Here is a 22,635-nt window from a genome sequence, read left to right on the forward strand (position 1 = left end):
TGAAACATTTCTTCTAAGTAAAAAGAAGTTACTATTAAGTAGTGATTTTTTAAAAGAGGAAATTTAGAAAGTACTTGTACCTTTTATAGGTATTTTCAAATTTCTACTCATATTGCTGAGTAGAAATTACAAACTTAATATTTGTGCTGTTTTTTAAATAAAGTATTCTATTTTTATAGAAAAAGCATAATTGATTGGATTGTGCTAGATTGTGTGCTAAATATTCTGGCCTCATCAATTATCTGTCTTTGGGAAAGTTAGATGGCCTGTCAGTCTCTATTTTTTTTCCCCTGATGACTGCTAAATAAATGGTACTTGGAAGAAAACAAAAATTGGCCCCTTTGGCTTTATCCTTGTGGACCCAACCCTTACGAAGCAATGGCTGACATCATTCTTCCCTTTCTCCTTCTCTTCTTGCCAGAGGCTGACTCCTATCTCACTCGGTTCACCATTCCTCAGATATACAATTACTCTGTTCTCCTTGTGGATCCTGCTTCCCATACACTTTACGTTGGCGCCCGGGACACCATCTTTGCTTTATCCCTGCCTTTCTCAGGGGAGAGACCCCGCAGGGTGAGAGATGAGAGTGGGGAAGACCCCAGATTCCAGATCCATGGTTTTATGGGATGTGAAAGGGGCTGTTGTTATAGGAGGAGGGGTGTCGGTTAAAATGAATAAGAGGAAATCATCAACTTCACGGTCTTAGCTAGCTGAGGGTGATTGCAGGGGGTGGGTGGTCATGGTGGCTAGAGAGGCTATGAGTGAGGTTCATGATGATGGGTGGAAGCCACAGTGACCAGGTTTCAGGTGACAATGGGCAGAGGAATCATTGGAATCACATTACTCTAGGGCAATAGCTCTCAAACTTTTTTGACCAGCCCTTAGTAAGAAGTATATGGTACATTTTGACCCAGTACACAAAGTATGTACTGAAAGAAAACTTTCTTGAAATAAAATCTGCTCTCCTAAATATGATACATTCTGATATATTCTAATGCTGGTTGTCATTTCCCAATTAATTTCATTACTCATTAATCGGTAAAGACTTCCAGTTTGAAAAACAATGCTCTGGGGGCAGGGATGTCTCTGAAGTTCCCAAATTGATAGAGGTTGTGGAACTGTTACCTACTCTGATTTAGGAGAAGTTGGGAGAGGAACTGGGGGAAACGGTCACTCCTTCTTTCTCAGATTGACTGGATGGTACCTGAGACCCACAGACAGAGCTGTAGGAAGAAAGGCAAAAAGGAGGTAGGTATAAATCCAGACCCTATCCTAAGTGCCAAATGAGACCTTGACCCAGCCCTAACTCTGTGTCAGTCCCCTGCAGTGCTGCCATCCCAATGGACCTAGGCAGGACTCTAACACTGTATCATTACCCATAATCTCTGATCCCAGAGCTGCATCTAACTGGCCTGACACTTCCCTGCCTTTCCTTGTACCTGCTGCTTCTGATTCTTTCTAACCATCTCTGACCCTCAGGCCGAATGTCACAATTTTGTCCAGATTCTCGCCATTGCCAATGCCTCTCACCTCCTCACATGCGGCACCTTCGCTTTTGATCCGAAGTGCGGGGTTATTGTGAGTGACAGGGGTGGGAGGATGGGAAGGGTCTTCTGTGAGTGACCATGATGTGGGGCATGATTAAGGCAGCCGTTGTGCATGATAAACATTGGGGGTGAGGGATGTCCCCACAGGGTGGAGCCTTTGTCTGCCACTGAAGGAGGGTATGAAAGAGTGGGGAGGGAAGTGGTCTATAGGAAGTGAGCTATACAAAGCATAGAGATGTAATGGGATGGTGAAGGAAGATAGGGATGCTAGCTGGGCTGGGGAGAGGAGAAATCCTGGAGAGACTTCAGAGACCATGTTTCCCTTGGCCTGTGTATGTTTTGTCCAGGCAGCCTGGGTCCATTTTTTAATCAGCGCAGTCCATGTTTATTTCTTCCTCCCATTGACCCGTGACTCTCACCACCTTCTCTCACCTGCACTGCTAACCTCATTCTACATGGGCTCTGATCCTCTGCGCTCAATGAGCTTCTGAGGTCACTGCCTACTAATGTAGTACCTCATGGCCCCGAACTCTGGATCTTGCCTTCAAGGTGGGCACTCTGTCAACCATGTTTTCTTCTAGGTCCTGTTCATTGCTGCTGAAGCCCTGGGCATCTTCACCCTCACACCCAAGCAGGCTTCGGACATATATACCCCTAATCACATCTAGGCTAGTCATGGTGACAAAAGTTTCTGGGACTGGTGACATCTGAGGAAGGGTCTTAATGTTTATTAACCCTCAGCTTTTCCCATCAGTTATCCAGTAGTCAATCACTGGCCCTCTGGTAGTGTACATTTGTGACAGACCCTGGGATGTGGCGAAAGCCTCACATGTCCTTTGTGTCCAGTGGCTTCCCTTTCTGCTCCATAGAGGAATAGGAGGGATTGCAACAACTCCTTTTCTTGACTCTGATCTTTAACTTAGATCTTGACTTGACCCTTCTGCAGTCTGCAGTAATCCTTATGACCAGGATCTAGTCAGTGTGTAGCTCCAAATCTCTCTTTGCTAAGGACCATCCTCTTATCTCTGGCTTAGAATACTATAATTGTATATGCTTGATATACAGTCAGACCCTCTGGGCTGCCCTTGGGCTTGGTTGGGCTTTTGTTGAGTCCTTTTCATAAGGTGTTGAGAGACTCCCTGCCAGGCGTGGATAGCTTGCTTCATCATCCTGGGAAGGTTTCCTAGTTCAGGGGTGTTATTGAAAATCTCTACATCCTATTGGGTAATATTGAGGATCTAGTTTCCCTATTTCCCCACAGTCCTCACGGAGTTCACAAAGTAGCAGTAGAACTGTCATTGCCATAGTTATCTTTTGACAGTCTGTGCAGGCTCAGGAATCCCTTGGGTATAAATACCAGAGCCACAGCTTATAGACAATACTATCACTCCAAGCTAGTCTCCCAGGGCCTTTTATTTTACTTTAGACCTCTGAGGTAGGACCCTAATGGTCATTAGGTATCCAGACAGAAAGCGTTCTAGACATACCCGTCAGGATTTGTATGACTTGGACCCCTGTTCTCAAGGAACATCAACAACCAAGAGTGAAGCCAGGGGTCCATGTTCTGCATGTCTATGACTTTCGGCTCTTTCTCTAGCAGGCTCATGAAATGAAGGACTCTCCTTTTGTCAAGACTTGTTTGTAGGAGAATATGGGGCACAGAAAGAATATAGGACACACAAAGCTGTGTTAACCCTTTAAGCCACGTACTAAAACTGACCTCCAGGCTTCCTGAATACTCTCTTCTGCCTTTACCTACCTGTCTTATCTGGCTATCTGGCAATGCCCCCCTCTGCTTGAGCAAGTTCTTGCCTTATCCTTAGTGCTGAACCTCTTATGACTCTGATTAATGACTTTGAGACTATGCCTAACTATTATCTGAGAGCTTTGACTAGCTAGCTGCTCCAGACACAACTTGTTCAGAGTTGATTTGCTCAGAGAAATGAAAGTTCTTACAAAAGGAAGTTCAAACACTGGACCTACTACCTACCTTCTCCAACAATGCAAGTGCTTCCCTCCAGTCATAGCTCATCAGATGTTGGAGGAAAGTATTTTAATTTGTTTTGTTGAGGGAACTCCAGCAGTTAACAGAGAAAAATGTTAGACTCACAATGACAAGACGTCACATTCAGCTGAGTATCTACTCTGTCTCAGGCTTTGTGCTGGGTAATTTACATTCATGACTGAGTTTAATTCTCATCACCACATCATGATATTTAGGTATTATTTGTTTCCATTTTACAGGCAATGAAAGGAAAGTTTAGAAAAGTTAGGTACCATGTCTAACGTTATATAGCTAGCAGAGGCAGAGCCAAGGTTCAAATCCGGGTTTGTTTGGCTCCACTACCCTGCCCTCTAGTCCAGCCTGTATTCCAAAAGACCTTACCTGGCTTCAATTTCTTGTGACATCTGACCTGTTTCATGTAAAAGGGACCACTCTAACTCCGCTCCCCAACCACCAGGGAAAGGTCCTTGGCCAAGACCGAAGGACAGATTCCAAGCCCACAGCTCACTGAGAGCCGTCCTACCTAGCTCTGGCATTCTGCTTAAGGGACTTCTCTTCACCACAATTAATGTTGAACACAACTGATGTGCTGACTGACACAAAGACGACACAATGAAGAATCTCAACATTCAGAGAGAGAATATAGTGGAGTCGCCTTGCCCTTTTCAGACCCTATTAAATGTCACTCTGACCATACAGTAATCATAACTTGTCTAGTTAATAGGAGTCTTACTTGCTCAAAGGCTATAAACCTAGATAAAAGATGATGCCATTTGAGGAAACTGGAAGAGGACTAGTTTTGACATGTTGAGTTATTAGGGGCTGATAGGCCATCTCTATGAGGAAGTCCAGCAGTCAAGCACAAACACAGGCTAGAGTTGGAAGACATCAGACTTGGAGAGTTTGGGAAATGATTTGCATAGAAGGTCTGGCTGGAAGTGTAAGAATGAATGAGGTCTTTGAAGTATATGTGAGAAGTGCTAACAATAGATTTTTAGGTAGGACTCATGGTTAGGGGCTAGAGAGGAAAGAAACAACCAAAGGAGATAGAGAAATAACAACTAGATTGGAGGAGGGACTCCAGGAGGGTACAGTTTCAAGTGAGTCAAGAAATAGGATATTTCAAGTAGGGGAGTGACTCAAAAGTAGCAAAAGGTACGTAAAGATTAAAGAGGATGAGAACTGGGAAAAGGCTCTTCCTCTTGGTTCTTGGTGAAATGTAAGGGAGTAGCTTTGGGCAAAGAGATAGGAAAACATAACTTGTTTTCTAGGAATAACAGGTGATCCAGATTTGGTTAGAAGAGAGTTCATTTTTAAGAAGTATTAGAAAATAAGTAACTTGGGCTAAAGAGTTTATACTTCAGGCAATGGTGAGCCATTATTTTCATTCTCTTGCTCAAAAATTTATCAAATCAGGGACCGATAGTCTAGGACTATTACTCTGGAGTGGATATGTAGAGTAAATTGGGGGTGAGGCTAGGCAGTGTGGTGGAAAGGAGGTTACTGCCACAGTTTAGGTGAGAGCTAAGAAGGGCTACAGCAGCAGGTATTAACCCTGTCTCCAAAGTGCCCAGACATTTTGGCACTTTCTCACTAAACTGTTATCTTTCTCCTCAGGCTAGAATGCTCCCACTGCCACACAGGTAAGGTGCTTGTGCCTCTATGGGGTCCTCTATTCCAGAAGACTCTTGAACCAGTATTTTCTTTTAGGGACCTCAGATCACATCTGATTTTAACAAGCCTTTTTCAAGGCTCTCTCAGTAAAATAAAACCTTGTTTGTCAATTACAGCAAATAGATGAGCAATCAGAATGGGCCAGTAGTGTACTTATACTCAGGGAACATATATCTGATTCCTAACCAGCCACAGTTAACGTCCTTGTCAGTCCTAGGTTGAAATCATCCCTGACTTCCATTTTTAGACATTATCTTGAAGCCTCTCTTAGCGCCTGATGCTTAGCTAAGGCTGGCTCTGGTCGAACTTTTTTCTGTCTGGCTCTAGTTGAACTTTTATACTTTGCACCCCTCCCAGGTCAGTCCTTCTAGAGTCCCTGCATGAGGAAGGCACTTACTTACCAAATCCTCAGATTCTGATCTGAGCTTCAGGTCTTCATTGACTTTGCAGATTCCCTTCTCCCCTTCTATGTATTCTTGACTGCAGTCTCATCTTTCATCCTTGGGATGGGAGGGGCGCTTCTCTCTAAACCTCTGGGCTTCAGGTGGTCCTATAAAGCCTGTACTTTTCTTTACCTTTCCGAAGGGCTCCAGCCCTGCTGCCTACCCCCGTCTTTGTCCTGTAGCACATTCTCTAGACAGCTTGCAACCCCTACAATTCAGCAACATTTCAGAGGGAAGATCTGCCTTTCAGCCTCAGTGTCTTTTAGGGCCATCCCAGGTGCTCCTTCATCAGAGCATGTAGGTGTTGGGTGCGAGGGAGATTAAGGGAAGAAGAATAAACCAATGAAAAGAGTGATGACACAATTGGGAGATGAAGGAATGGGTGGGGAATCAGAAGTGGCAGACTGGGAATATGGGGATGGCAGCAGAGCAGTGGGAGATGAATGGGAATTGGGCTTTTTCTTCGTCTGACCATCTTTGTAATTTTCGTCATGAACCTCTGCATGACACCTAAACCAATCCCCCTTCTGGTCTGTAGGCTGTGTCCAGTTTCCAGCAGGTTGAAAGAATTGAGAGTGGCCGGGGGAAATGTCCTTTTGAGCCAGCTCAGCGGTCAGCAGCTGTAATGGCTGGTGAGTGAGAGAGACAAGAACCTGTGACTTCTTGCTATGCTTGCTTCCTTCCCCACCCTGCTGTTGGAATTTCTGTGTCCTTTCTTTCCTTTCCTAGGAATGTCTATTATTCCCATGTCTCTTTCTAGCCTTTCCTATTCTTCCTGCTTTTCTCCAGAGTATTATTTCCCTGTGTTCTCTCTAGAGAATGTGTTCTCTGCACCTCTAGTGTGAGTGTTTCCTCTCTCAGCCTCATTTTATATTCTCATTTTTTTTTCGTTTATAAGAGGAATCTACTACAATGCATATTGTAATAAATTTGGAAAAAGTATCAAGAACATATGAAATCTTCTAGGACAGCACTGTCCGAAAGAACTTTGTGTGATGATGGGAATGTTCTATATCTGTGCTGCCTACTGTGGTAGCCACTCGCTGCATGTGAGTGTTGAGTCCTTGAAATGTGACTAGTGCAACTGAAGGAAAGAATTTTAAATTTTCCTTAATTTTAACTTAAATGTAAATTGTCACATGTATCTGGTGGCTACCATATTAGCCCAGGTGTAGAGTATTCCTTCTCAGAAAACCACTGCTAATATTTTAGGATATTTCTTTCTAGCCTTTTTAGTGTGTGTGTGTGTGTGTGTGTGTGTGTGTGTGTGTGTATATACATATTCATATACACTCATGCACATGTTGCTGGCTAGTCCTTTGTTGCTCAGAGGAATCAACAATGACTATTAAATAAATTCCTTCCGTTAATTCCTTTGAACAAGCTCTGTGTAGTTGCTCAAGCAGTGAAGGTTCTATCACAGATTATGCCTAAACCTTTTCTGGGGAATGACTGCTTAATTCTTTGGTAGTCACGAAGTGAATTGTTTGTGTGCTACATAAGCTATATTTTAGGTGAGAATACTCGATGTGCACCCTCAAAATTCAGTGAGAATCCAGCCATTTTCTCATGTTAGTGTAAAACAAGGTTAATAGAAATTTTATGAGTGTGTATATTATGAAACTTTTAAATGTCATGCTACATGGATATAATTTTGAATTTTGTCATGTAACTTTACATCATAGGCATTTCTGTATAGTTTAAAAATTCTTTTTGAAGAGAATTTTAATGACATCCTGCTACTACTCATCTTATGAACATACCATAATTTAATCAAACAATTCCAAACCATTTATATAAATTAATCGTATTTCCAGGTTTATTTAGTTTACTTCCAAGTTTTTGCTATTATCTATAACACTGTAATGAATGTTTTTATGCATACGTTTGTCCTCATTTTAGATCATTTCCTTTAGATTCGTGGAAATGGATTACTATATCAAAGGGTGTGAACACTTTATGGCTCATTATCTGGTGCTAATTGCGTTTTTAGAAAAGGTGTACCAATTTACACTCTAAGTCAGCAGTGAATGAAAGTTTTTTTCCTCACATAAACTTCACCAGAATATATTGTCATTTAAAAAAAAATCTTTGAGATTAAGAATGGTACCTTGTTTTAATTTATATTTCTTTGAATATTAGTGAAGTTGAACATTTTTCATGTTTTAGTACTATTTTTATTTCTTTTTCGATAAATCCTCTGTTCACATTCTTGGGCAAGTTACAGGGTAAGATATTAGTGTTCCAATCTATATCATTTAATGTTTTGATCTATTCGAAATTTATTTTGATGAATGATATGAGATAGGAATCTAAATTAATTTTTCCCAACTGCTTATCAGTTGACTTAGCATCATTCATTATACTGTTTTTTCTTTCTTTGAACTTTGTCATAAAATTAATTTTTACCTTTACTTTTGGACAATATTTTACAAGAAACAAAAATTGAGATATAAGGTCTAACAATGAATGTTTTTACAATAAATTTTTTAAAGAAATTTTTTTCTTATTCATGACTATAGGCAAAGTCTTAAAAGCTATAAAAATTAAATCACTTTAAGTCAGATAATTAATGACTTACGTTTTCTGAAAAGTAATAAAATAACATAAAAGTTTTGAAAATGAACATTAGTATACATCTAGTAAATAGAATATTCGGGTTGTCATTTTTATCATTCATCTATAGTTGAAATTGATGAAACTTTGTTTATTATACTCATACATGTTTAAATAAAACAGTTTAGTTGATAGTTTATTTTTCTTGGCTTTTTATCAACCACATTTGGCAAAATTCTGAGTCAGTCATTGGGATCATTAAGAAAGATAGCGGTTGTGAATGTCTTGATTCTACATAATTTTTTATCAACAAAATGACTTCTCAATTGCAATGACCTAAGATAATCAACATACTATCTTTGTTTCAAGCAATAAACTTTAAGTACATTCAGTCTTCTGCATGTAATTAATGTTCTAGTCAGCAGGTGGATTTGCATTGGCATGTGGTATAAGGACACAAATTTCATAAATTAAATCATTGTATGACAAAATTTTCAAAAAGGAAGAACATTTTAAAAAAGTGTCAAGGTTTTTTTTTTTTAGATAATGAAATTCAGAGTTGGCTTTCTGCTGATAATTTAATTTTTTTTTTTTTTTACATCTACTGTACCTGGTCTTCCTAGGTGGTCTCCCATCCAAGTACTAACCAGGCCCGACCCTGCTTAGCTTCCGAGATAGAGGGGATCGGGCGTGTTCAGGGTAACATGGCCATAGATCCTCTAATAATTGATGGAAGTGATCAAAAATCACTTTCTAACAGTTTAGAATGGCTAACTTTAGACAAAGTAATGTAGAACCTCCATGTTTCTTTCTGTCTCAGATCCAAATCATGGTCAACACCAATATTATAAATATTCTTCTCAAGTTCTTACTTCATAAGGCTATAACTTAAAATTTTTCTTGGTCTGACATAAGTGTCAGTATTCAGTTGGCTCTTTCAATGTTGATCCACTATGCCCTGTTTCCCTCTGTTTTGAAAATGGCAGTATAGAAAATAGTGCCGATATTATGTAAGAACTAGAATTAGAACTCCCAGTTAGGAGCTATAAAAAATGTCCTTAAAGATAATAGGGATCTTTTGAAGTAAAAAGAGCTTTCAGTATTGCAAATATTACTAGAATGTAATATTTATTAATAGAATATATTTTAAATGATAAAAAATTACAATGTGCATTGTAGGAAATTGAGAAAATGTAGAAATCTATAAAGAAGAAAGTGAAAAGTTATTGTAATTCAATCATTACCAGGTAACTATTATTATTTTAGAATATTTTCTTCTATTGTGTTTCACTGTGTGTGTGTATTTATAATAAATTGGAATTGTTATGCATATTTCACTTAGTATTTTATACTAATAATTTTCTCATAGAAATTGTTTATTATTCAAAACATGATTTTTAGTGATTACATACTCTTCCATTATATGAATGTAGTACAATTTAATTATTCCCATATAATTATACATTCAAATTTTAAAGTAAATTATTGCTTTTATGAATAATACTGCAGAAGAAATCTTCTTACATAAATGTGATTAATTGCATATGAGTCAACCCAAAAAGTAGACTTGCTGGGCAAAGGGTGTAAAGATTTTTATGGTACTTGATGGATTTGTCTAAATTTCTCTCCAGTTAGCCAGTAATGAGAGGGCTTATTTCATTGCACTCTTGTCAGTCCCAAGTAATATACTTAATAAACATACAAACTTTGACTGCCTCCAAAGTCCAATTTGATGTATTTTTGATTTCATCTCTATTAGTGAGGCTGAACAACTTTTCATGGGTTTATTGGTATTTGTAGTTCTTTTAGGAAAAGCTTCAGAAATCTTGTTTTCAAATATGACATTTATCTGTACTGCACGTAGATAAAATTAACAAAATGATCTCAGTATCTCTATTTGCACTATTCAAATTTGGGAAAATGCAAATATCTTGACAATAACGTTCACATTAGCCTAAGAACATCAGCAGTTCCTTCTCAGTCTCCTTTATAGGGTATTTGTCTTCTGCTCATCCTTTAATATTGGAATTCCTTAGACTTCCACCCAAGATCCTCTTCTCTTCTCATTCTACATGGTTATGATCTCAATCAGTCTTGTGAATTCTGTTTCCACTGCATTCTAATGCCTCCCAGCCATTGTCTGGTGCTACAGACCACACATCCAACTGCCTTCCAGACAACTCCACTTGGATATCTCACAGGAATCTCAAAATTAGCATGTCCCAAACTGAGCTCATCATCTTCACTTACCTTCCCCAAACCTGTTCCCCTATCAGTGTCCCCTCCTCTCAGTGCATACCCACCCAGGTACCCTAGCTAGAGACAGCAGCTTGTCATCTGTGGTCCTTCCTATCACACCCTGTAATAAATAGGGCCAAGGGAGGTAGCTTTTGCTCTTTCTCTTTGGGAACCCATTCCTGTGTTTTTATCATCTCCTTTTGGTCTCATTGCATCTTGTGGTTACTGCATCTGCCAAGGAGCACTGTAAATGTTCCAGATACACTGGGTGCTGCCAGCATTTTGCATCCAAGCCTACCTCTTAAATCCAGGTGTGTCTGCCCCAAGACTAGTATTCACACACTGAAACAAGACAATTATAGACATACTATATGGCCAACAGAGGAAAAGACAAACACTGTATCTCCTACTACCTAAATCTGTCCCAATAATAGGCTTTAAAAAAAAGCTGTCCCAATCTTTGAATAAGGAAATGGAGACTATTAGGGTAGCAACTATTAATCCTGCAAGCTCTGGCCACGAGAAAAAAAAGGGAGTGGAGGAAGGAAGGTTAGGGCATGTTTAAAATCCTCTTTCTAAAGCTAATGAACGATAATTCGTATTATAAACTTCTTTAAAGGTGAGCATTTTGATACCAGAGTGAAAATTTGAAACCCTTAGAGTAGTGAAATATTCACTTCCCTGACTTTACCCTAGCCTGTCAGTTGGGTTCTAACATACTGTATTCACAGGCTTTACATCTGGGCAAGTAGAGATCTACTTCTACAAATAACTGTGATTCTTTATTTTTTGCAGCTTTCAATCTTTTGTTTTTTTTTTTTTTTAATTTCCAACATAAAAATATCTTAATTTTTCAGGCTATAAAATTAAAAATGCTAACTACAAAAAAACATTCAGTGAATACAAAAAGTATACAGCAGAAAATAAACATCACGTGTTATTTCATTAGTCAGAAACAAACATCATTAACACTGTAGATGTAGCTCCCTCAACAATCTTTCCTAGGCCTGCAGACAGGTATCTGTATCTTAAAAAATTGAGTTGAATTGTACCCAGTGTTTTTTTCTAACCAGCTTGTTTACTGAACTCAGCACTGTGGGCATCTTTCTCTTTTGCACGTCATCTTCTGCCAATAACAAATGTGTGTTTTTAATGTTTACTGAATTGATCGATTCAGTAATAAATGCAGGGGTGTTTTATTATATGGACAGTGAAACAGAATACTTAGAGTTGAGACTGCCTTGGAGCATCTAGGACATGTGGTGATCCTGTGTCCTCCTATGGATTTCTGCTCATTGACCAATGGCTTCTGTTCCTTCTGTGTGTGTGTGTGTGTGTGTGTGTGTGTGTGTGTGTGTGTGTGTGTGTGTGTAAGACTGTTGCAAGCCCCTTGGTACTCCTGGTATACCTGCTACTTCTTCCTAAAGTGTCTGATTCTTCTTGCTGTCCCTTAGTTTCAGTGACCTTCTACTATTCCACCTTGAGTATGCTCTTCAATTCTAGGCTCCAGAGTTGCTGAATGCCACTATTGATTCTTTAGAAAGTTTTGAGACTCTTCACCTCCATCCACTACTGGGTCCTTGCATGGTTATATGAGGTCCTTTCCTGTTTGCAGAATATTTATGACTATTCCTTCCCCCCACCAATTCATGCTCCCCAAATATTCATAACCATCTCCCTCCATTCTCAGGGTATCCCTGACAGCTTCTGCCAGAGTTTTCATTTTAGGGTGTTTTGTGTACAACACTCTTAGGAAAAATTTTCATTCCAGTTCTGTCTTTTTTGTCAACTTTCTTTTCCCTTAGAAGTACAGAGGATTAGCTCTTTTGCTGTTCTATTTGCTGTCAGGACCTATACCCCACACCCGGTTTTCTCCCTCCTGAAATACTCTGAAAGGAAATGGATGCCACTTTATAGTCCTCCCACCTCTGACAACAATTCAAGTTTCAGAAGGAGCTATAACTCACACGTATTGAATAGCAGCCATGGGCCAGGCCCTACCTGGGTCTCTGTGTTTGTTATCTCATTTAAGCTTCAGCACTGTTCTAAGTGGAAGGTGGTATTATCCCCATTCTGTATTTGAAGAACCTGAGGCTTAGGAAGGTTAATTTGCCCAAGATTATACTACCAGTAAGTGTTCAGAATTGAAACCTAAGCTTTCCTGGCTCCAAAAAGCTTGGATTCTTGTCACAATCCCAAGTGATAGTATAGTCTCCCCTCCCTATCCCACAAGGAGGTTTCTAACTTAGCTCTACTGTTGCCCTCAGAGGGCTCCTGACCCTTTTCGCTCTGCATGATGTGTTTTTAACAAAGTGGTTATCTTTCCAGTACCTGGTGCATGCAGCCTCACTGGAGCACCTGTGTCCTCATCATGACTCTGCTTCCCTCACACTGGCCCGACTCCTTACTCTTACTTGCCTGACTCCTTACTCTTCCCTTAGTGGGTGAGAGCCCCCATGGCTCTTGCTGGAGTTTCTGTGCACTGACTTCTGACACACTAGCCTTTTTCGCTCCTCCAGCCCCTCTAATTTGATCTTCTGAATTGCCTTCAGTAGCTTTCCCCTCTAAATGGTGGTGTCCTAGGCTCTCTTCCTGCTTCCCTTTTCTCCCTGGCTATTATGTTCATGTCACGACTTAAGCATGACTCCCAAGTTGCCTAACTCGGCCCTGCTGCCCAGCCCTTTCTGTTTGATTGCCTTCCAGTACCTCTGACCAGACGTCCTGAAGGCACCTCAGCCTGAGCTTACTTCCTCTCCACCCGCCTCTTTTATGGGCCTTCTCCTGTCATTTTGTCTTGGTTCATAACATCACCGTCTATTATCATCTACCTTATAAGCTGGAAACCTGAGAGACATAATTTATTCCATTCTTTCACACCTCATGCTCAATTGATTTTCACATCTCGTTAATGGATTCTGCCTCAGAAATATCTCCCAAGTCTAGTCCCTCTGTTCCTTCTGCCCCTCCCTTATCAGGCCCCTCACCCTTGCACGGACTGTGAATTGCCTTTAATTAGCATTATCTTCTTAAAAACCAAAACTGATCATGTCACCTCATCTTTAAGAAAATCTCTATAGTTTTGCTCTTACCTGTAGGATAAAGTACATGTTCCCGGGCATCTCTGCTGGCTTGCCCAGCAGCCCCTGTGCCCCACAGGCGCTTCAGCCGTGGGCAGTGCCCTGCATCCCCAGACATGGCTCCCCTCTTCCCACTTGTTAATCTTTCTCCTTGAAGTCCTTCTACCTGGCAAATACTCATACTTCAGACCCAGCTCAGACATCACCTCTGAGATTCTGCTCCCAGTCAGATGTGGCTGGGTCCTCCTCTGTGCTCCCACACAAGTCTGTGCATCCATACCTCCTGGTATCTGGTTACATGTTTGTCTTCCAGACTCAGAGTGGGATTCTTGGGGGAAACGATGTGCTTAGCATGCAGCACAGTGCCTCATATGCAGTAAGTGGTGAAGGATTGCCACTGTGTCCTCTCCAGAGCCCCTGTGATACACAAAACTGCAGGGAGTTCTCAGCCTTCTACTCTCCCCAGAATCATTTCCCCCTGCTCATGTCTGAACTCTTGGCAGTGTTACTCAGAGTGGCTACAGTGCTTTGACATTCAGCCCACAGAGCGGCACCTCCCCTTCTTCCCCAGGAATCTGCATTTTGATTGATTTCCAGAGTGATGCTGGTACACCCTGAAGTTGTGACTTGTTTCAGAGCAGTGTACATCCACTGATGTTCAGAAAGAGTGCTAGATCCTTCAGACATTTACCATAGGGGGAGAACTTAAGTAAGATGGGGACAGGCTGCAGAGCAAATCCCCTTCCTGGAGAGTCACAGTATAATTAGTGTATTACAGGGTAGAAAAGTCCCTAAAACAACAAGGAACTAACCAAAGGCTGATTTCCACAAGGACAGCCTTTATTCTCCCTTCGTACACATTACCGTCCTGGCACTCTTCCCTTAACACTGGTTCGCCCTCCTGCCCTGGAGCATTTTATTCCCACGATGATTTTTAAGTGAGGTGATGCCTTTCATGTGCTTAGCAGTGACTGGCACTTAATGGACGCTCAGCCTCTGAGAGCTCCTGCCCCTGCTTTATTCCCTGCTCTGCCTGTGACCCCTTTTACTTTGCTCAGTGGGTCTCTTACAGCTCATCTCCCTGTCGCCCTGCAGGGGGGGTCCTCTATGCTGCCACTGTGAAAAACTACCTGGGGACGGAGCCGATTATCTCCCGGGCTGTGGGTCGTGCTGAGGATTGGATTCGGACAGAGACCTTGCCATCCTGGCTCAACGGTGGGGAGAGGGGGAGGGGTGCTTTGGGAACCGAGAGGGCGGGTGGAGGCCGGGTGGTCCCAGGCTATGTCTGTGGGATCTGAGGCCGCAGGTCTCCCCAGCTCCAGCTTTTGTCGCAGCAGTGGCCTTGAGGCCAGCCGAGTGGGGGGATGAAGACGGAGACGATGAAATCTACTTCTTCTTTACCGAGACTTCCCGAGCGTTTGACTCATACGAGCACATTAAGGTTCCGCGGGTGGCCCGAGTGTGCGCGGTGAGACCCCGACCCCGGCTGTCTGTTGTCTCCTGCTCTTCCTGGCCTGTGTCTTTTCCTCTCTGGGTCTCTGTCTGTGCATCTCTCCTCTGTCTTCTTTTTGCCTATGTCTTGACTTCTTTTCTGGGAGCTCGAGGAATGTGGGGAAAGGGCTCTACCCTCTTTAACCTCATAATTACCCTTGTGTCACCCTGCCCCTTGGAGGTGGACTAGTTAAAGGCAGGAGCTGTTGACAGTTGGACCTGGGCTTCAGCTTCTCCACCACTTACTGCTTCTGCGACTCTGGGCATGTTCTCTAGCATCCTTGCAGATGAGGATGTTAATAATGCCTAGCTATACGGGTTGTTTTGAGGACTAAATGAGGTGAGTTATGTAAGCACATTGTACAGTACTTCTTAAGTGCTCAATGAACTTAGTCACTGTCATTGTCATTGTCATTTTGACCCTGTCTACCTGTGTATCTTATTATCCCCTGCTGTTACTCTATCTGTATCTCTGTCCTTGCATTTCTATGCATCTGCCTCCCCATCTGTCCCTGTCTGGGGGAAACTTATATTGGTCTTCACTCTCTTTCTATAATGTTGGTCTTCTAAAGAGAACTTTCCATGTGCTTGTCACCCCAGGGGGACCTTGGGGGCCGGAAGACCCTCCGGCAGAGGTGGACGACATTTCTGAAGGCTGACCTGCTATGTCCAGGGCCTGAGCATGGCCGGGCCTCCAGCGTCCTGCAAGACATGGCCATTCTTCGACCTGAGCATGGAGGGGGGACCCCCATCTTTTACGGCATCTTTTCCTCTCAGTGGTGAGGGGGTCATGGTGTGAAGTAGAGTTACAAGGTGGGAGATACATGGGGTGGGCCCAGTGTCAGTGCTATCTCATCTGGGGGAGGGAGGGTGGCTTCTCCCTGGAGTAGACTACATGGCTCTCATGCATTTCTCATGGGTCATCTCATTTGACAGGTGATGAGTTGCTGTCCCCTAGGTCCCTTCATGTGTCTGGCTCTAACCTGTGACTCTTCCAGGGAGGGGGCCGCCATCTCTACTGTCTGTGCCTTCCAACCACAAGACATTCGGACAGTGCTGAATGGTCCCTTCAAAGAGCTGAAACATGACTGCAACAGGGGACTGCCTGTCGTGGACAATGATGTACCCCAGCCCAGACCTGGAGAGGTGAGAGGGCTGGGGCAGCTCTTCAACCCACACCAGAATTGCCCCATTACAGCAAGAGCCCAACTAAACATCTTGGGCACTTTCTGGCCCCTGGGAAACTTTGTCTCCCATCCTCTGTTTCCTCTAGTGCATCACCAATAACATGAAACTCCAGCAATTTGGCTCATCGCTCTCTCTGCCTGACCGTGTGCTCACCTTCATTCGAGATCACCCACTCATGGACCAGCCAGTGATTCCAGCTGATGACCACCTTCTGCTCGTAACTACGGATACAGCCTATCTCAGAGTCGTGGCCCACAGGGTGACTAGCCTCTTAGGGAAAAAGTATGATGTGCTCTACCTGGGGACAGGTATGTTTAATAGCTAAGCACATTGCCCATCCAGTGCACACATGCTCTTGTCACAAAGAGGGACCCATACATACAAGCATCGGAGTCCTAGGCACAACTATAGTTATGTCACTATGTTGTATCCCTTGCCTGGCTTCTAGAGGATGGACACCTCCACCGAGCTGTGCGGACTGGAGCCAAGCTCAGTGTCCTTGAGGATCTGGCCTTATTCCCAGAGCCACAGCCAGTTGAGAATATGAAATTGTATCAAGTGAGTAGTAGATTTTGGGGATCTGGTGGGGAGACATCTGAGTCCAGAGCCAGTTTGTGACCTTGAAGTCTGGGAGATGCAGTGTATTCCTTTTTCTCACTCACTTTCTGTAGAGCTGGCTCCTGGTTGGCTCCCGTGCTGAGGTGACACAAGTGAACACAACCAACTGTGGCCGTCTCCAGAGCTGCTCAGAGTGCATCCTGGCCCAAGACCCTGTCTGTGCCTGGAGCTTTCGGCTGGATGCATGTGTGGCCCATGCTGGGGAGCATGGAGGGTGAGTGTGTCTGCCCTCGCCTCTTGCCTGCTGTCCCAGGGCTCTGACTGATACTTATGTCTGTCTATTCCTTGTCTGTTAATGCTGCCCTCTGTGTATGTGTATGTGCGTTTCTTCTTTTAGTGCAACTTGTGTGTCCATTTGTCAGTCCCTACTAACTCATCTATCTGTCCATCTGGTGCTGCCTCATCAGTGTCCTGCCTCTCTGCTGGGCCTGTCCAGACCGTGTGACTGGCCTCCACGTTGCCGTACATGTCTCAGTTTCCATTTTATAAGAGCCGTCAAAGTATTTTTACAGTTGACTACTCCCTCCTTCCTTCCTTGAAATACTCTTTCCTCTTGCCTCCTTCAGGTTTTCCTACCTGCCTCACCAGCCTGTCTCCCTTACTGATTCCTTTTCCATCCAGCTTCTGAATATTGATGTTCCTCGGGGTTCAGTCCTTCTCTTTACACTTGCACAGCCTGTCTAGGTGATTTCATCCCCATTCACTCCCAGCTGAGTGCTGTTGACAACTACAGATGTATCTTTAGCTGAGCTGCAGAATTCCCTGTCCAGCTGCCTGCTTGATATTGTCCTTGGATACTTCACAGGCAACTCAGACTGGCGATCTAGCATGCATTGTTGTTTCCTCTTTCTTTCAAATGGTCCTCTGGTTTTCTTCATCTCAAAAAAGGGACCTCCATTCATCTAGTTGGTGAAGCCAGAAACTGCCCACACCGTATTGTAGTTTTTACTGACTCTAGCTCTATCTATCATACCCTCAGTCCACAGCCACTTCTCTCCTCTAGTGCTATCACTCTAGCCCACGCCATCATCACTTCTTAACTGGATTACTCTAATAACTTCCAAATTGGTCTCCATTTGTCCATTTGGGGCTCCCAGCATCCATTTTCCATTCAGCAGCTAGCTTAAAATCATATGTCACACTGAAGCATATCCCTGACATCATATTCATCTAAAATATTTCAATATGTATCTCTACTGGATAAGGACTCTCTCAGAAACATTTTATTATAGGAAATTTCAAACATTCAAAAATAAAGTAGTATAATGAATTGCCATGTATCTATCACTCAGCTTCAACAACTATCCATTGGCCAATCTTGCTTCATCAATACCTTCACTCACTCACAATTATCTTAAAGCCAACCTCAGACGTTATATTACTTCATCCATAAATCTTTCTGTGTGTATTGCTTTTTAAAAAAACATAGGCATATTATCATTATCATACCAAAAACTCAATTTCTTAATATCACGAAATATCCAATGTTCTGATTTTTCCAGTTGCTTATACTTGAAAATAGTTTGCTTAAGTAAGGATTCAAATGATGTCCATCAGTTGTAATTGGTATATAACATTTCTTAAGTCTTTTAATCTTTAAGATTCCCTTCAATGAAGTTTTTTTAGTTGATTGCTTGGAAAATATTTTTTCGAATTGACTTTGTGATTTCCTATTTTGAAGCCCAGTTAATTTACTGTATATTTGTACATGTTACTGAACCCCAAAGTTACAAATATTTTAAAAGTAAAAATACTTGTCTTTGGGAATCAATTTCTGGTTAAGAACTTTGACCTGGTCTTTTAATTTCTCTTGAAACACCTAAGAAAAAAACAAGTACCTTATTCTTTCCTTTATTGTTTTAATATCCACTAAAACAAGAATTTCATTGGTCTTAGGTATCCTGTGTACTCGAGCCTCAGGGTCTCCTTAAGATATATATGTGGTGGTGGTGGTAGGGTATATATGCCAGCGTACTTCTTGGTAGTACAAGAAATTACCAAGCTGGTACTTTTATGCATGCTACCCTTCATACCTCAGTTTATACAAGGGAGAAAAACATAGACCGTGCAGTTCCTGAGGCTGTAGCTGCACATATGGCCTCTCCATGTTCCCCACTCTAGCCTAGACAAAGCAAACTTGGTTTTACCCAGTGTGTGTTCATACGGATCTTAGAGCTCCTTTCAGGGGCCTCAGTTCGTGTTGAAGGAGTTAACACTCAAACAGAGTCTACCTTTGGTTGAGGCTCTTGCGTGTTCAGATTGAACTTCCACCTGGTCTTCACTGACAGCCCAGGAGTGGTCTCCGTGGCCTCCCCACCTCTGGGAGTGGTGCCAGAGAGTCCAGATTCAGCAGTCTGTCTTACTGTCCCTCTGTGAGATGCATTCTACTGAAATCCTGGAAGTACCGGAATTGTGTTGTTTGAAACAGATCTGTTAGAGGCCAGTAGATATCAACAGTTGTTGGAGAGAGAGTTCCTACTCAGGGATGAGTAACTTTATGAAACAAAGTTGTGTCACTGACCCTCACAGAATTTTGACTAATTTTTGTAGAGATGACATTTTCTCTTTTTCTTAATAGAAACAAGCAAACAAACAAACCCTTTAGTTTTTATTGTTTTTTTTTTTTTTTCCGGAGAAATCTTGGGGTTGTGGATAGCCAGCTACATTTCTTGGAAGTTTCCCGTGTTTCTTTTAGAACACCCCACCAGTCATCTTTCTAACAGAACTAGCACAAATTTAATTCTCTATGGTCTGCTAGAATATGTGTAGAATTTGACATGGCAAGTGTCATGAGAAGTGTAAGGGGTGTTGGGGGAAAAATTAGTGACGAAGAGCATGTTGACTGATAGTTCCAGGAGTAATTTAGGAGGTGACGGGAGATGTAACAAGTGAGGGAGTGTTCAGTGGTGCTGAGGAGGGTAGAAAGGAATGTCGACACTGGATTTACTGAGTATTCTCTTCTTTGTAGGCTGGTCCAAGACATAGAGTCAGCAGATGTCTCTTCTTTGTGCCCTAAGGAGCCCGGAGGTCTGTCTGGTTTAGGAAAATGTGGGTGGAGTGGGTGGAAAAGGGCTAGAAAGTTGTCTATCTTGGATCCACTTTAAAACTTGGGTCCTGGCAGATATGGCAGCTGATGACCCACCTCTTTTTAGCTTTACTTCCATGGCCCCTTCTCTAATCTGATCTCCCCCCACATTTCTCTTGATCACACCCTCAGCCTATAGCCTCACTACCTTTTGTGCCTTTGCTCTCTCTCTGCAGAACACCCAGTAGTGTTTGAAGTTCCTGTGGCTACAGCTGCGCATGTGGTCTTGCCCTGTTCCCCAAGCTCAGCCTGGGCATCCTGTGTGTGGCATCAGCCCGGTGGAGTGACTGCACTTACCCCCCGGCGGGATGGGCTGGAGGTGGTGGTAACCCCAGGGGCCATGGGTGCTTATGCCTGTGAATGTCAGGAGGGTGGGGCAGCCCGCGTGGTAGCTGCTTATAGCTTGGTGTGGGGCAGCCAGCGGGGACCCCCAAGCCGGGTCCACACAGTGGGGGCTGGACTGGCCGGCTTCGTCCTGGGGATTCTTGCAGCATCCCTGACTCTCCTCCTGATTGGTCGGCGTCAGCAGCGGCGGCGGCAGAGGGAACTTCTGGCTAGAGACAAGGTGGGCTTAGACCTGGGGGCCCCACCATCTGGGACCACGAGCTACAGCCAGGATCCTCCCTCTCCCTCTCCTGAAGATGAGCGGCTGCCCCTGGCCCTAGCTAAGCGGGGCAGTGGCTTTGGTGGCTTCCCTCCACCCTTCCTGCTTGATCCTTGCCCGAGCCCAGCCCACATTCGGCTGACTGGGGCTCCCCTGGCCACGTGTGATGAAACATCCATTTAGGGCTGGGCAAATGACCACTACTGCATGAGTGACCACTGGAATGGAATGACCGCTGAGACCCTGGGGGTCACTGGGCTTGGAAGACCGTCATGGCCTCAGTTCTTTTTGGCCTTTGAGTGGTCACTTGACTTCAGTATCTACCTTCTCTGGCCCTGGATGGGCTCTGAGCCAGCCCTTTGTCTGAGTCCTGATTCCTGAGTCTCATGAGAGATCAGAACTTCAGAGAATCAAGATTTTTTCCACCCCTGGTCTGAGCTGCTGTGGCCCCTTCAGCCCTCGTCCACTATCTTGGGCCCATTAGTTTGGGAATGGGACATGGGACATAGCTATGACTTTGCCTTCTGGTTAGACCCTGGCTGGAAGGGAGACCTGTGGACACGATTGGGGGCTGATGTGCACTGAGTCCTTAGGGTGGCTTTGCTGATTCTCCCAGTTGATCTGATTCTCTGTGGGGAGTGCATGATCCCCATGCTGCAACATGGAATCTTTGCCCTGAGATCTCCCCCTATCCCAGTTTTCCTTCTTTCATGAAAGAGCATGTGTGTTCACAGGAGACCTGGCCAAGTATGCATAACTGGGCCAGCGCTCAGGAGCTTTCACAGTGAGTAAGGAGCGGGAGGCTGGGAGGGGGCACTCCCTGCAGAGTTTTAGACCCTGTAGCCAGCGAGGGGATGGCTTTTCTTTCTAAAAGGAAGCAAACCACTGCCCTTCCCCATCACCTCCCTCAACCTTTCTCTTGAGTAGAGAAAAACTCCCAAAGTGACCTTCTGGGTGGGAAGGGCAGAAGTACATGTGACCCAATCTTTTTCTTTGTTTTTGCCTCCTGGCTGCCACCACTGCCGTGCACAGCTGCTCTTTCTCTGGCTGGGCCCCCTTTCCTTGGCTCCCATTGAAAATAAACTTCACAACATTCTAAACATTAAGGGACAGCAAAAGGGGAACAGTCACAGGAAATACACGCAGCATGGAGATAGGTTTGTATCAGTGACGTTACTCAGGTTGACGCCCTTGCCCTAAAGCAGGAGTTCTCCCCTGGGGGTTCATGGACTCCCTAAAATCGTATGCAAAATGTTGTCTGTACTTGTGTGTCTGTGTTTTGCTGGGGGGAGGTTTTATGGTCTTCATAAGATTCCCAAGGCCTTAACAAAATTAGAGGACCACTGCCCCAAGGATACCACACCATGGCCAAGCTGAGAGGTGCCACTCAGTGGCAGCTCTTTCTGCTCCACCCTACCTGCCCTGTGGCCAGCCCCTGGACTTGCAGCTGCTGGGTGCCATCTCATTTCCCCAGTCTCTGGAAGCTGGGCTCTGTGCATATTTGATGACACTGTCAGCTCTCAGCAAACTTCCTGCTTCACAACTCGCAGATGCTTTAGGCTTCTCCTGCTCAGTTCCGGTCTTGGCCTGTGAATGTGCCTCGTTCATCCCTGGTGAGGGAATCCCTTGAGTGAGCTCCAGTAAAAGATCCAGCCCTTCCCAACTGAAGTTTTCAGCTCCACTTTCCTTGGCAGCAGCCTGTGAATTACTCAAAACAGTCCCCTTGGGTTTGGAATTATCAGCGGCTTTGCCCTAATAAGCATATGATCTTCGGCCAGTAATCTAACCTAAGAACATCCATTTGCTCATCTGTAAAGTGGGGATAATAATACCTACCTCAGGGTTGCTGCAAGGATTGAATGACAGAACATGTAAACAATAAAGCACTATACCAGTAGAGGTTGTCGTGGTAAAAATTGTATTAATGATACCATAATCATATAGCTTAACCATATGATAAACGTGACACACGCAGTTACTTTAAGCCTCATTTGGTGGAAGGAGGGTCATTGCCTCACACGGGTGTCCTGTCCTGGGTCATCTCGGTCAGATCTTTGGTACCACTGTCTGGGGCCTGTGGGGGGCAGGGCCTGTGGTTTTTATAATCCT

General features: G+C 43.6%; 1 protein-coding gene and 1 pseudogene across 8 annotated transcripts in view; one reads left to right on the forward strand and one right to left on the reverse strand.

The window, feature by feature from the left end:
- Positions 1 to 22,425, forward strand: part of SEMA4F (ssemaphorin 4F) — a 24,566-nt gene extending 2,141 nt beyond the window's left edge. The window contains exons 2-14 of one of the 8 annotated variants that reach the window (XM_015593238.2): positions 422 to 573; positions 1,189 to 1,248; positions 1,480 to 1,578; positions 6,208 to 6,301; positions 14,636 to 14,755; positions 14,857 to 15,008; positions 15,632 to 15,810; positions 16,030 to 16,177; positions 16,305 to 16,527; positions 16,668 to 16,777; positions 16,891 to 17,051; positions 19,806 to 19,864; positions 20,099 to 22,425. In XM_015593238.2, coding sequence (XP_015448724.1) covers positions 422 to 573; positions 1,189 to 1,248; positions 1,480 to 1,578; positions 6,208 to 6,301; positions 14,636 to 14,755; positions 14,857 to 15,008; positions 15,632 to 15,810; positions 16,030 to 16,177; positions 16,305 to 16,527; positions 16,668 to 16,777; positions 16,891 to 17,051; positions 19,806 to 19,864; positions 20,099 to 20,709 — 2,168 coding nt within the window. In that variant the 3' untranslated portion in view covers positions 20,710 to 22,425. The remainder of the gene's footprint in view (positions 1 to 421; positions 574 to 1,188; positions 1,249 to 1,479; positions 1,579 to 6,207; positions 6,302 to 14,635; positions 14,756 to 14,856; positions 15,009 to 15,631; positions 15,811 to 16,029; positions 16,178 to 16,304; positions 16,528 to 16,667; positions 16,778 to 16,890; positions 17,052 to 19,805; positions 19,865 to 20,098) is intronic. The other 7 variants (XM_025049452.1, XM_025049453.1, XM_006905225.3 and 4 more) reach the window with 7 other exon arrangements.
- Positions 8,824 to 8,941, reverse strand: LOC112483057 (annotated as a pseudogene).
- Positions 22,426 to 22,635: the final 210 nt, after the last annotated feature.

The sequence above is a fragment of the Pteropus alecto genome, unplaced genomic scaffold, assembly GCF_000325575.1.
Source record: "Pteropus alecto unplaced genomic scaffold, ASM32557v1 scaffold100, whole genome shotgun sequence".
Lineage (NCBI taxonomy): Eukaryota > Metazoa > Chordata > Mammalia > Chiroptera > Pteropodidae > Pteropus > Pteropus alecto.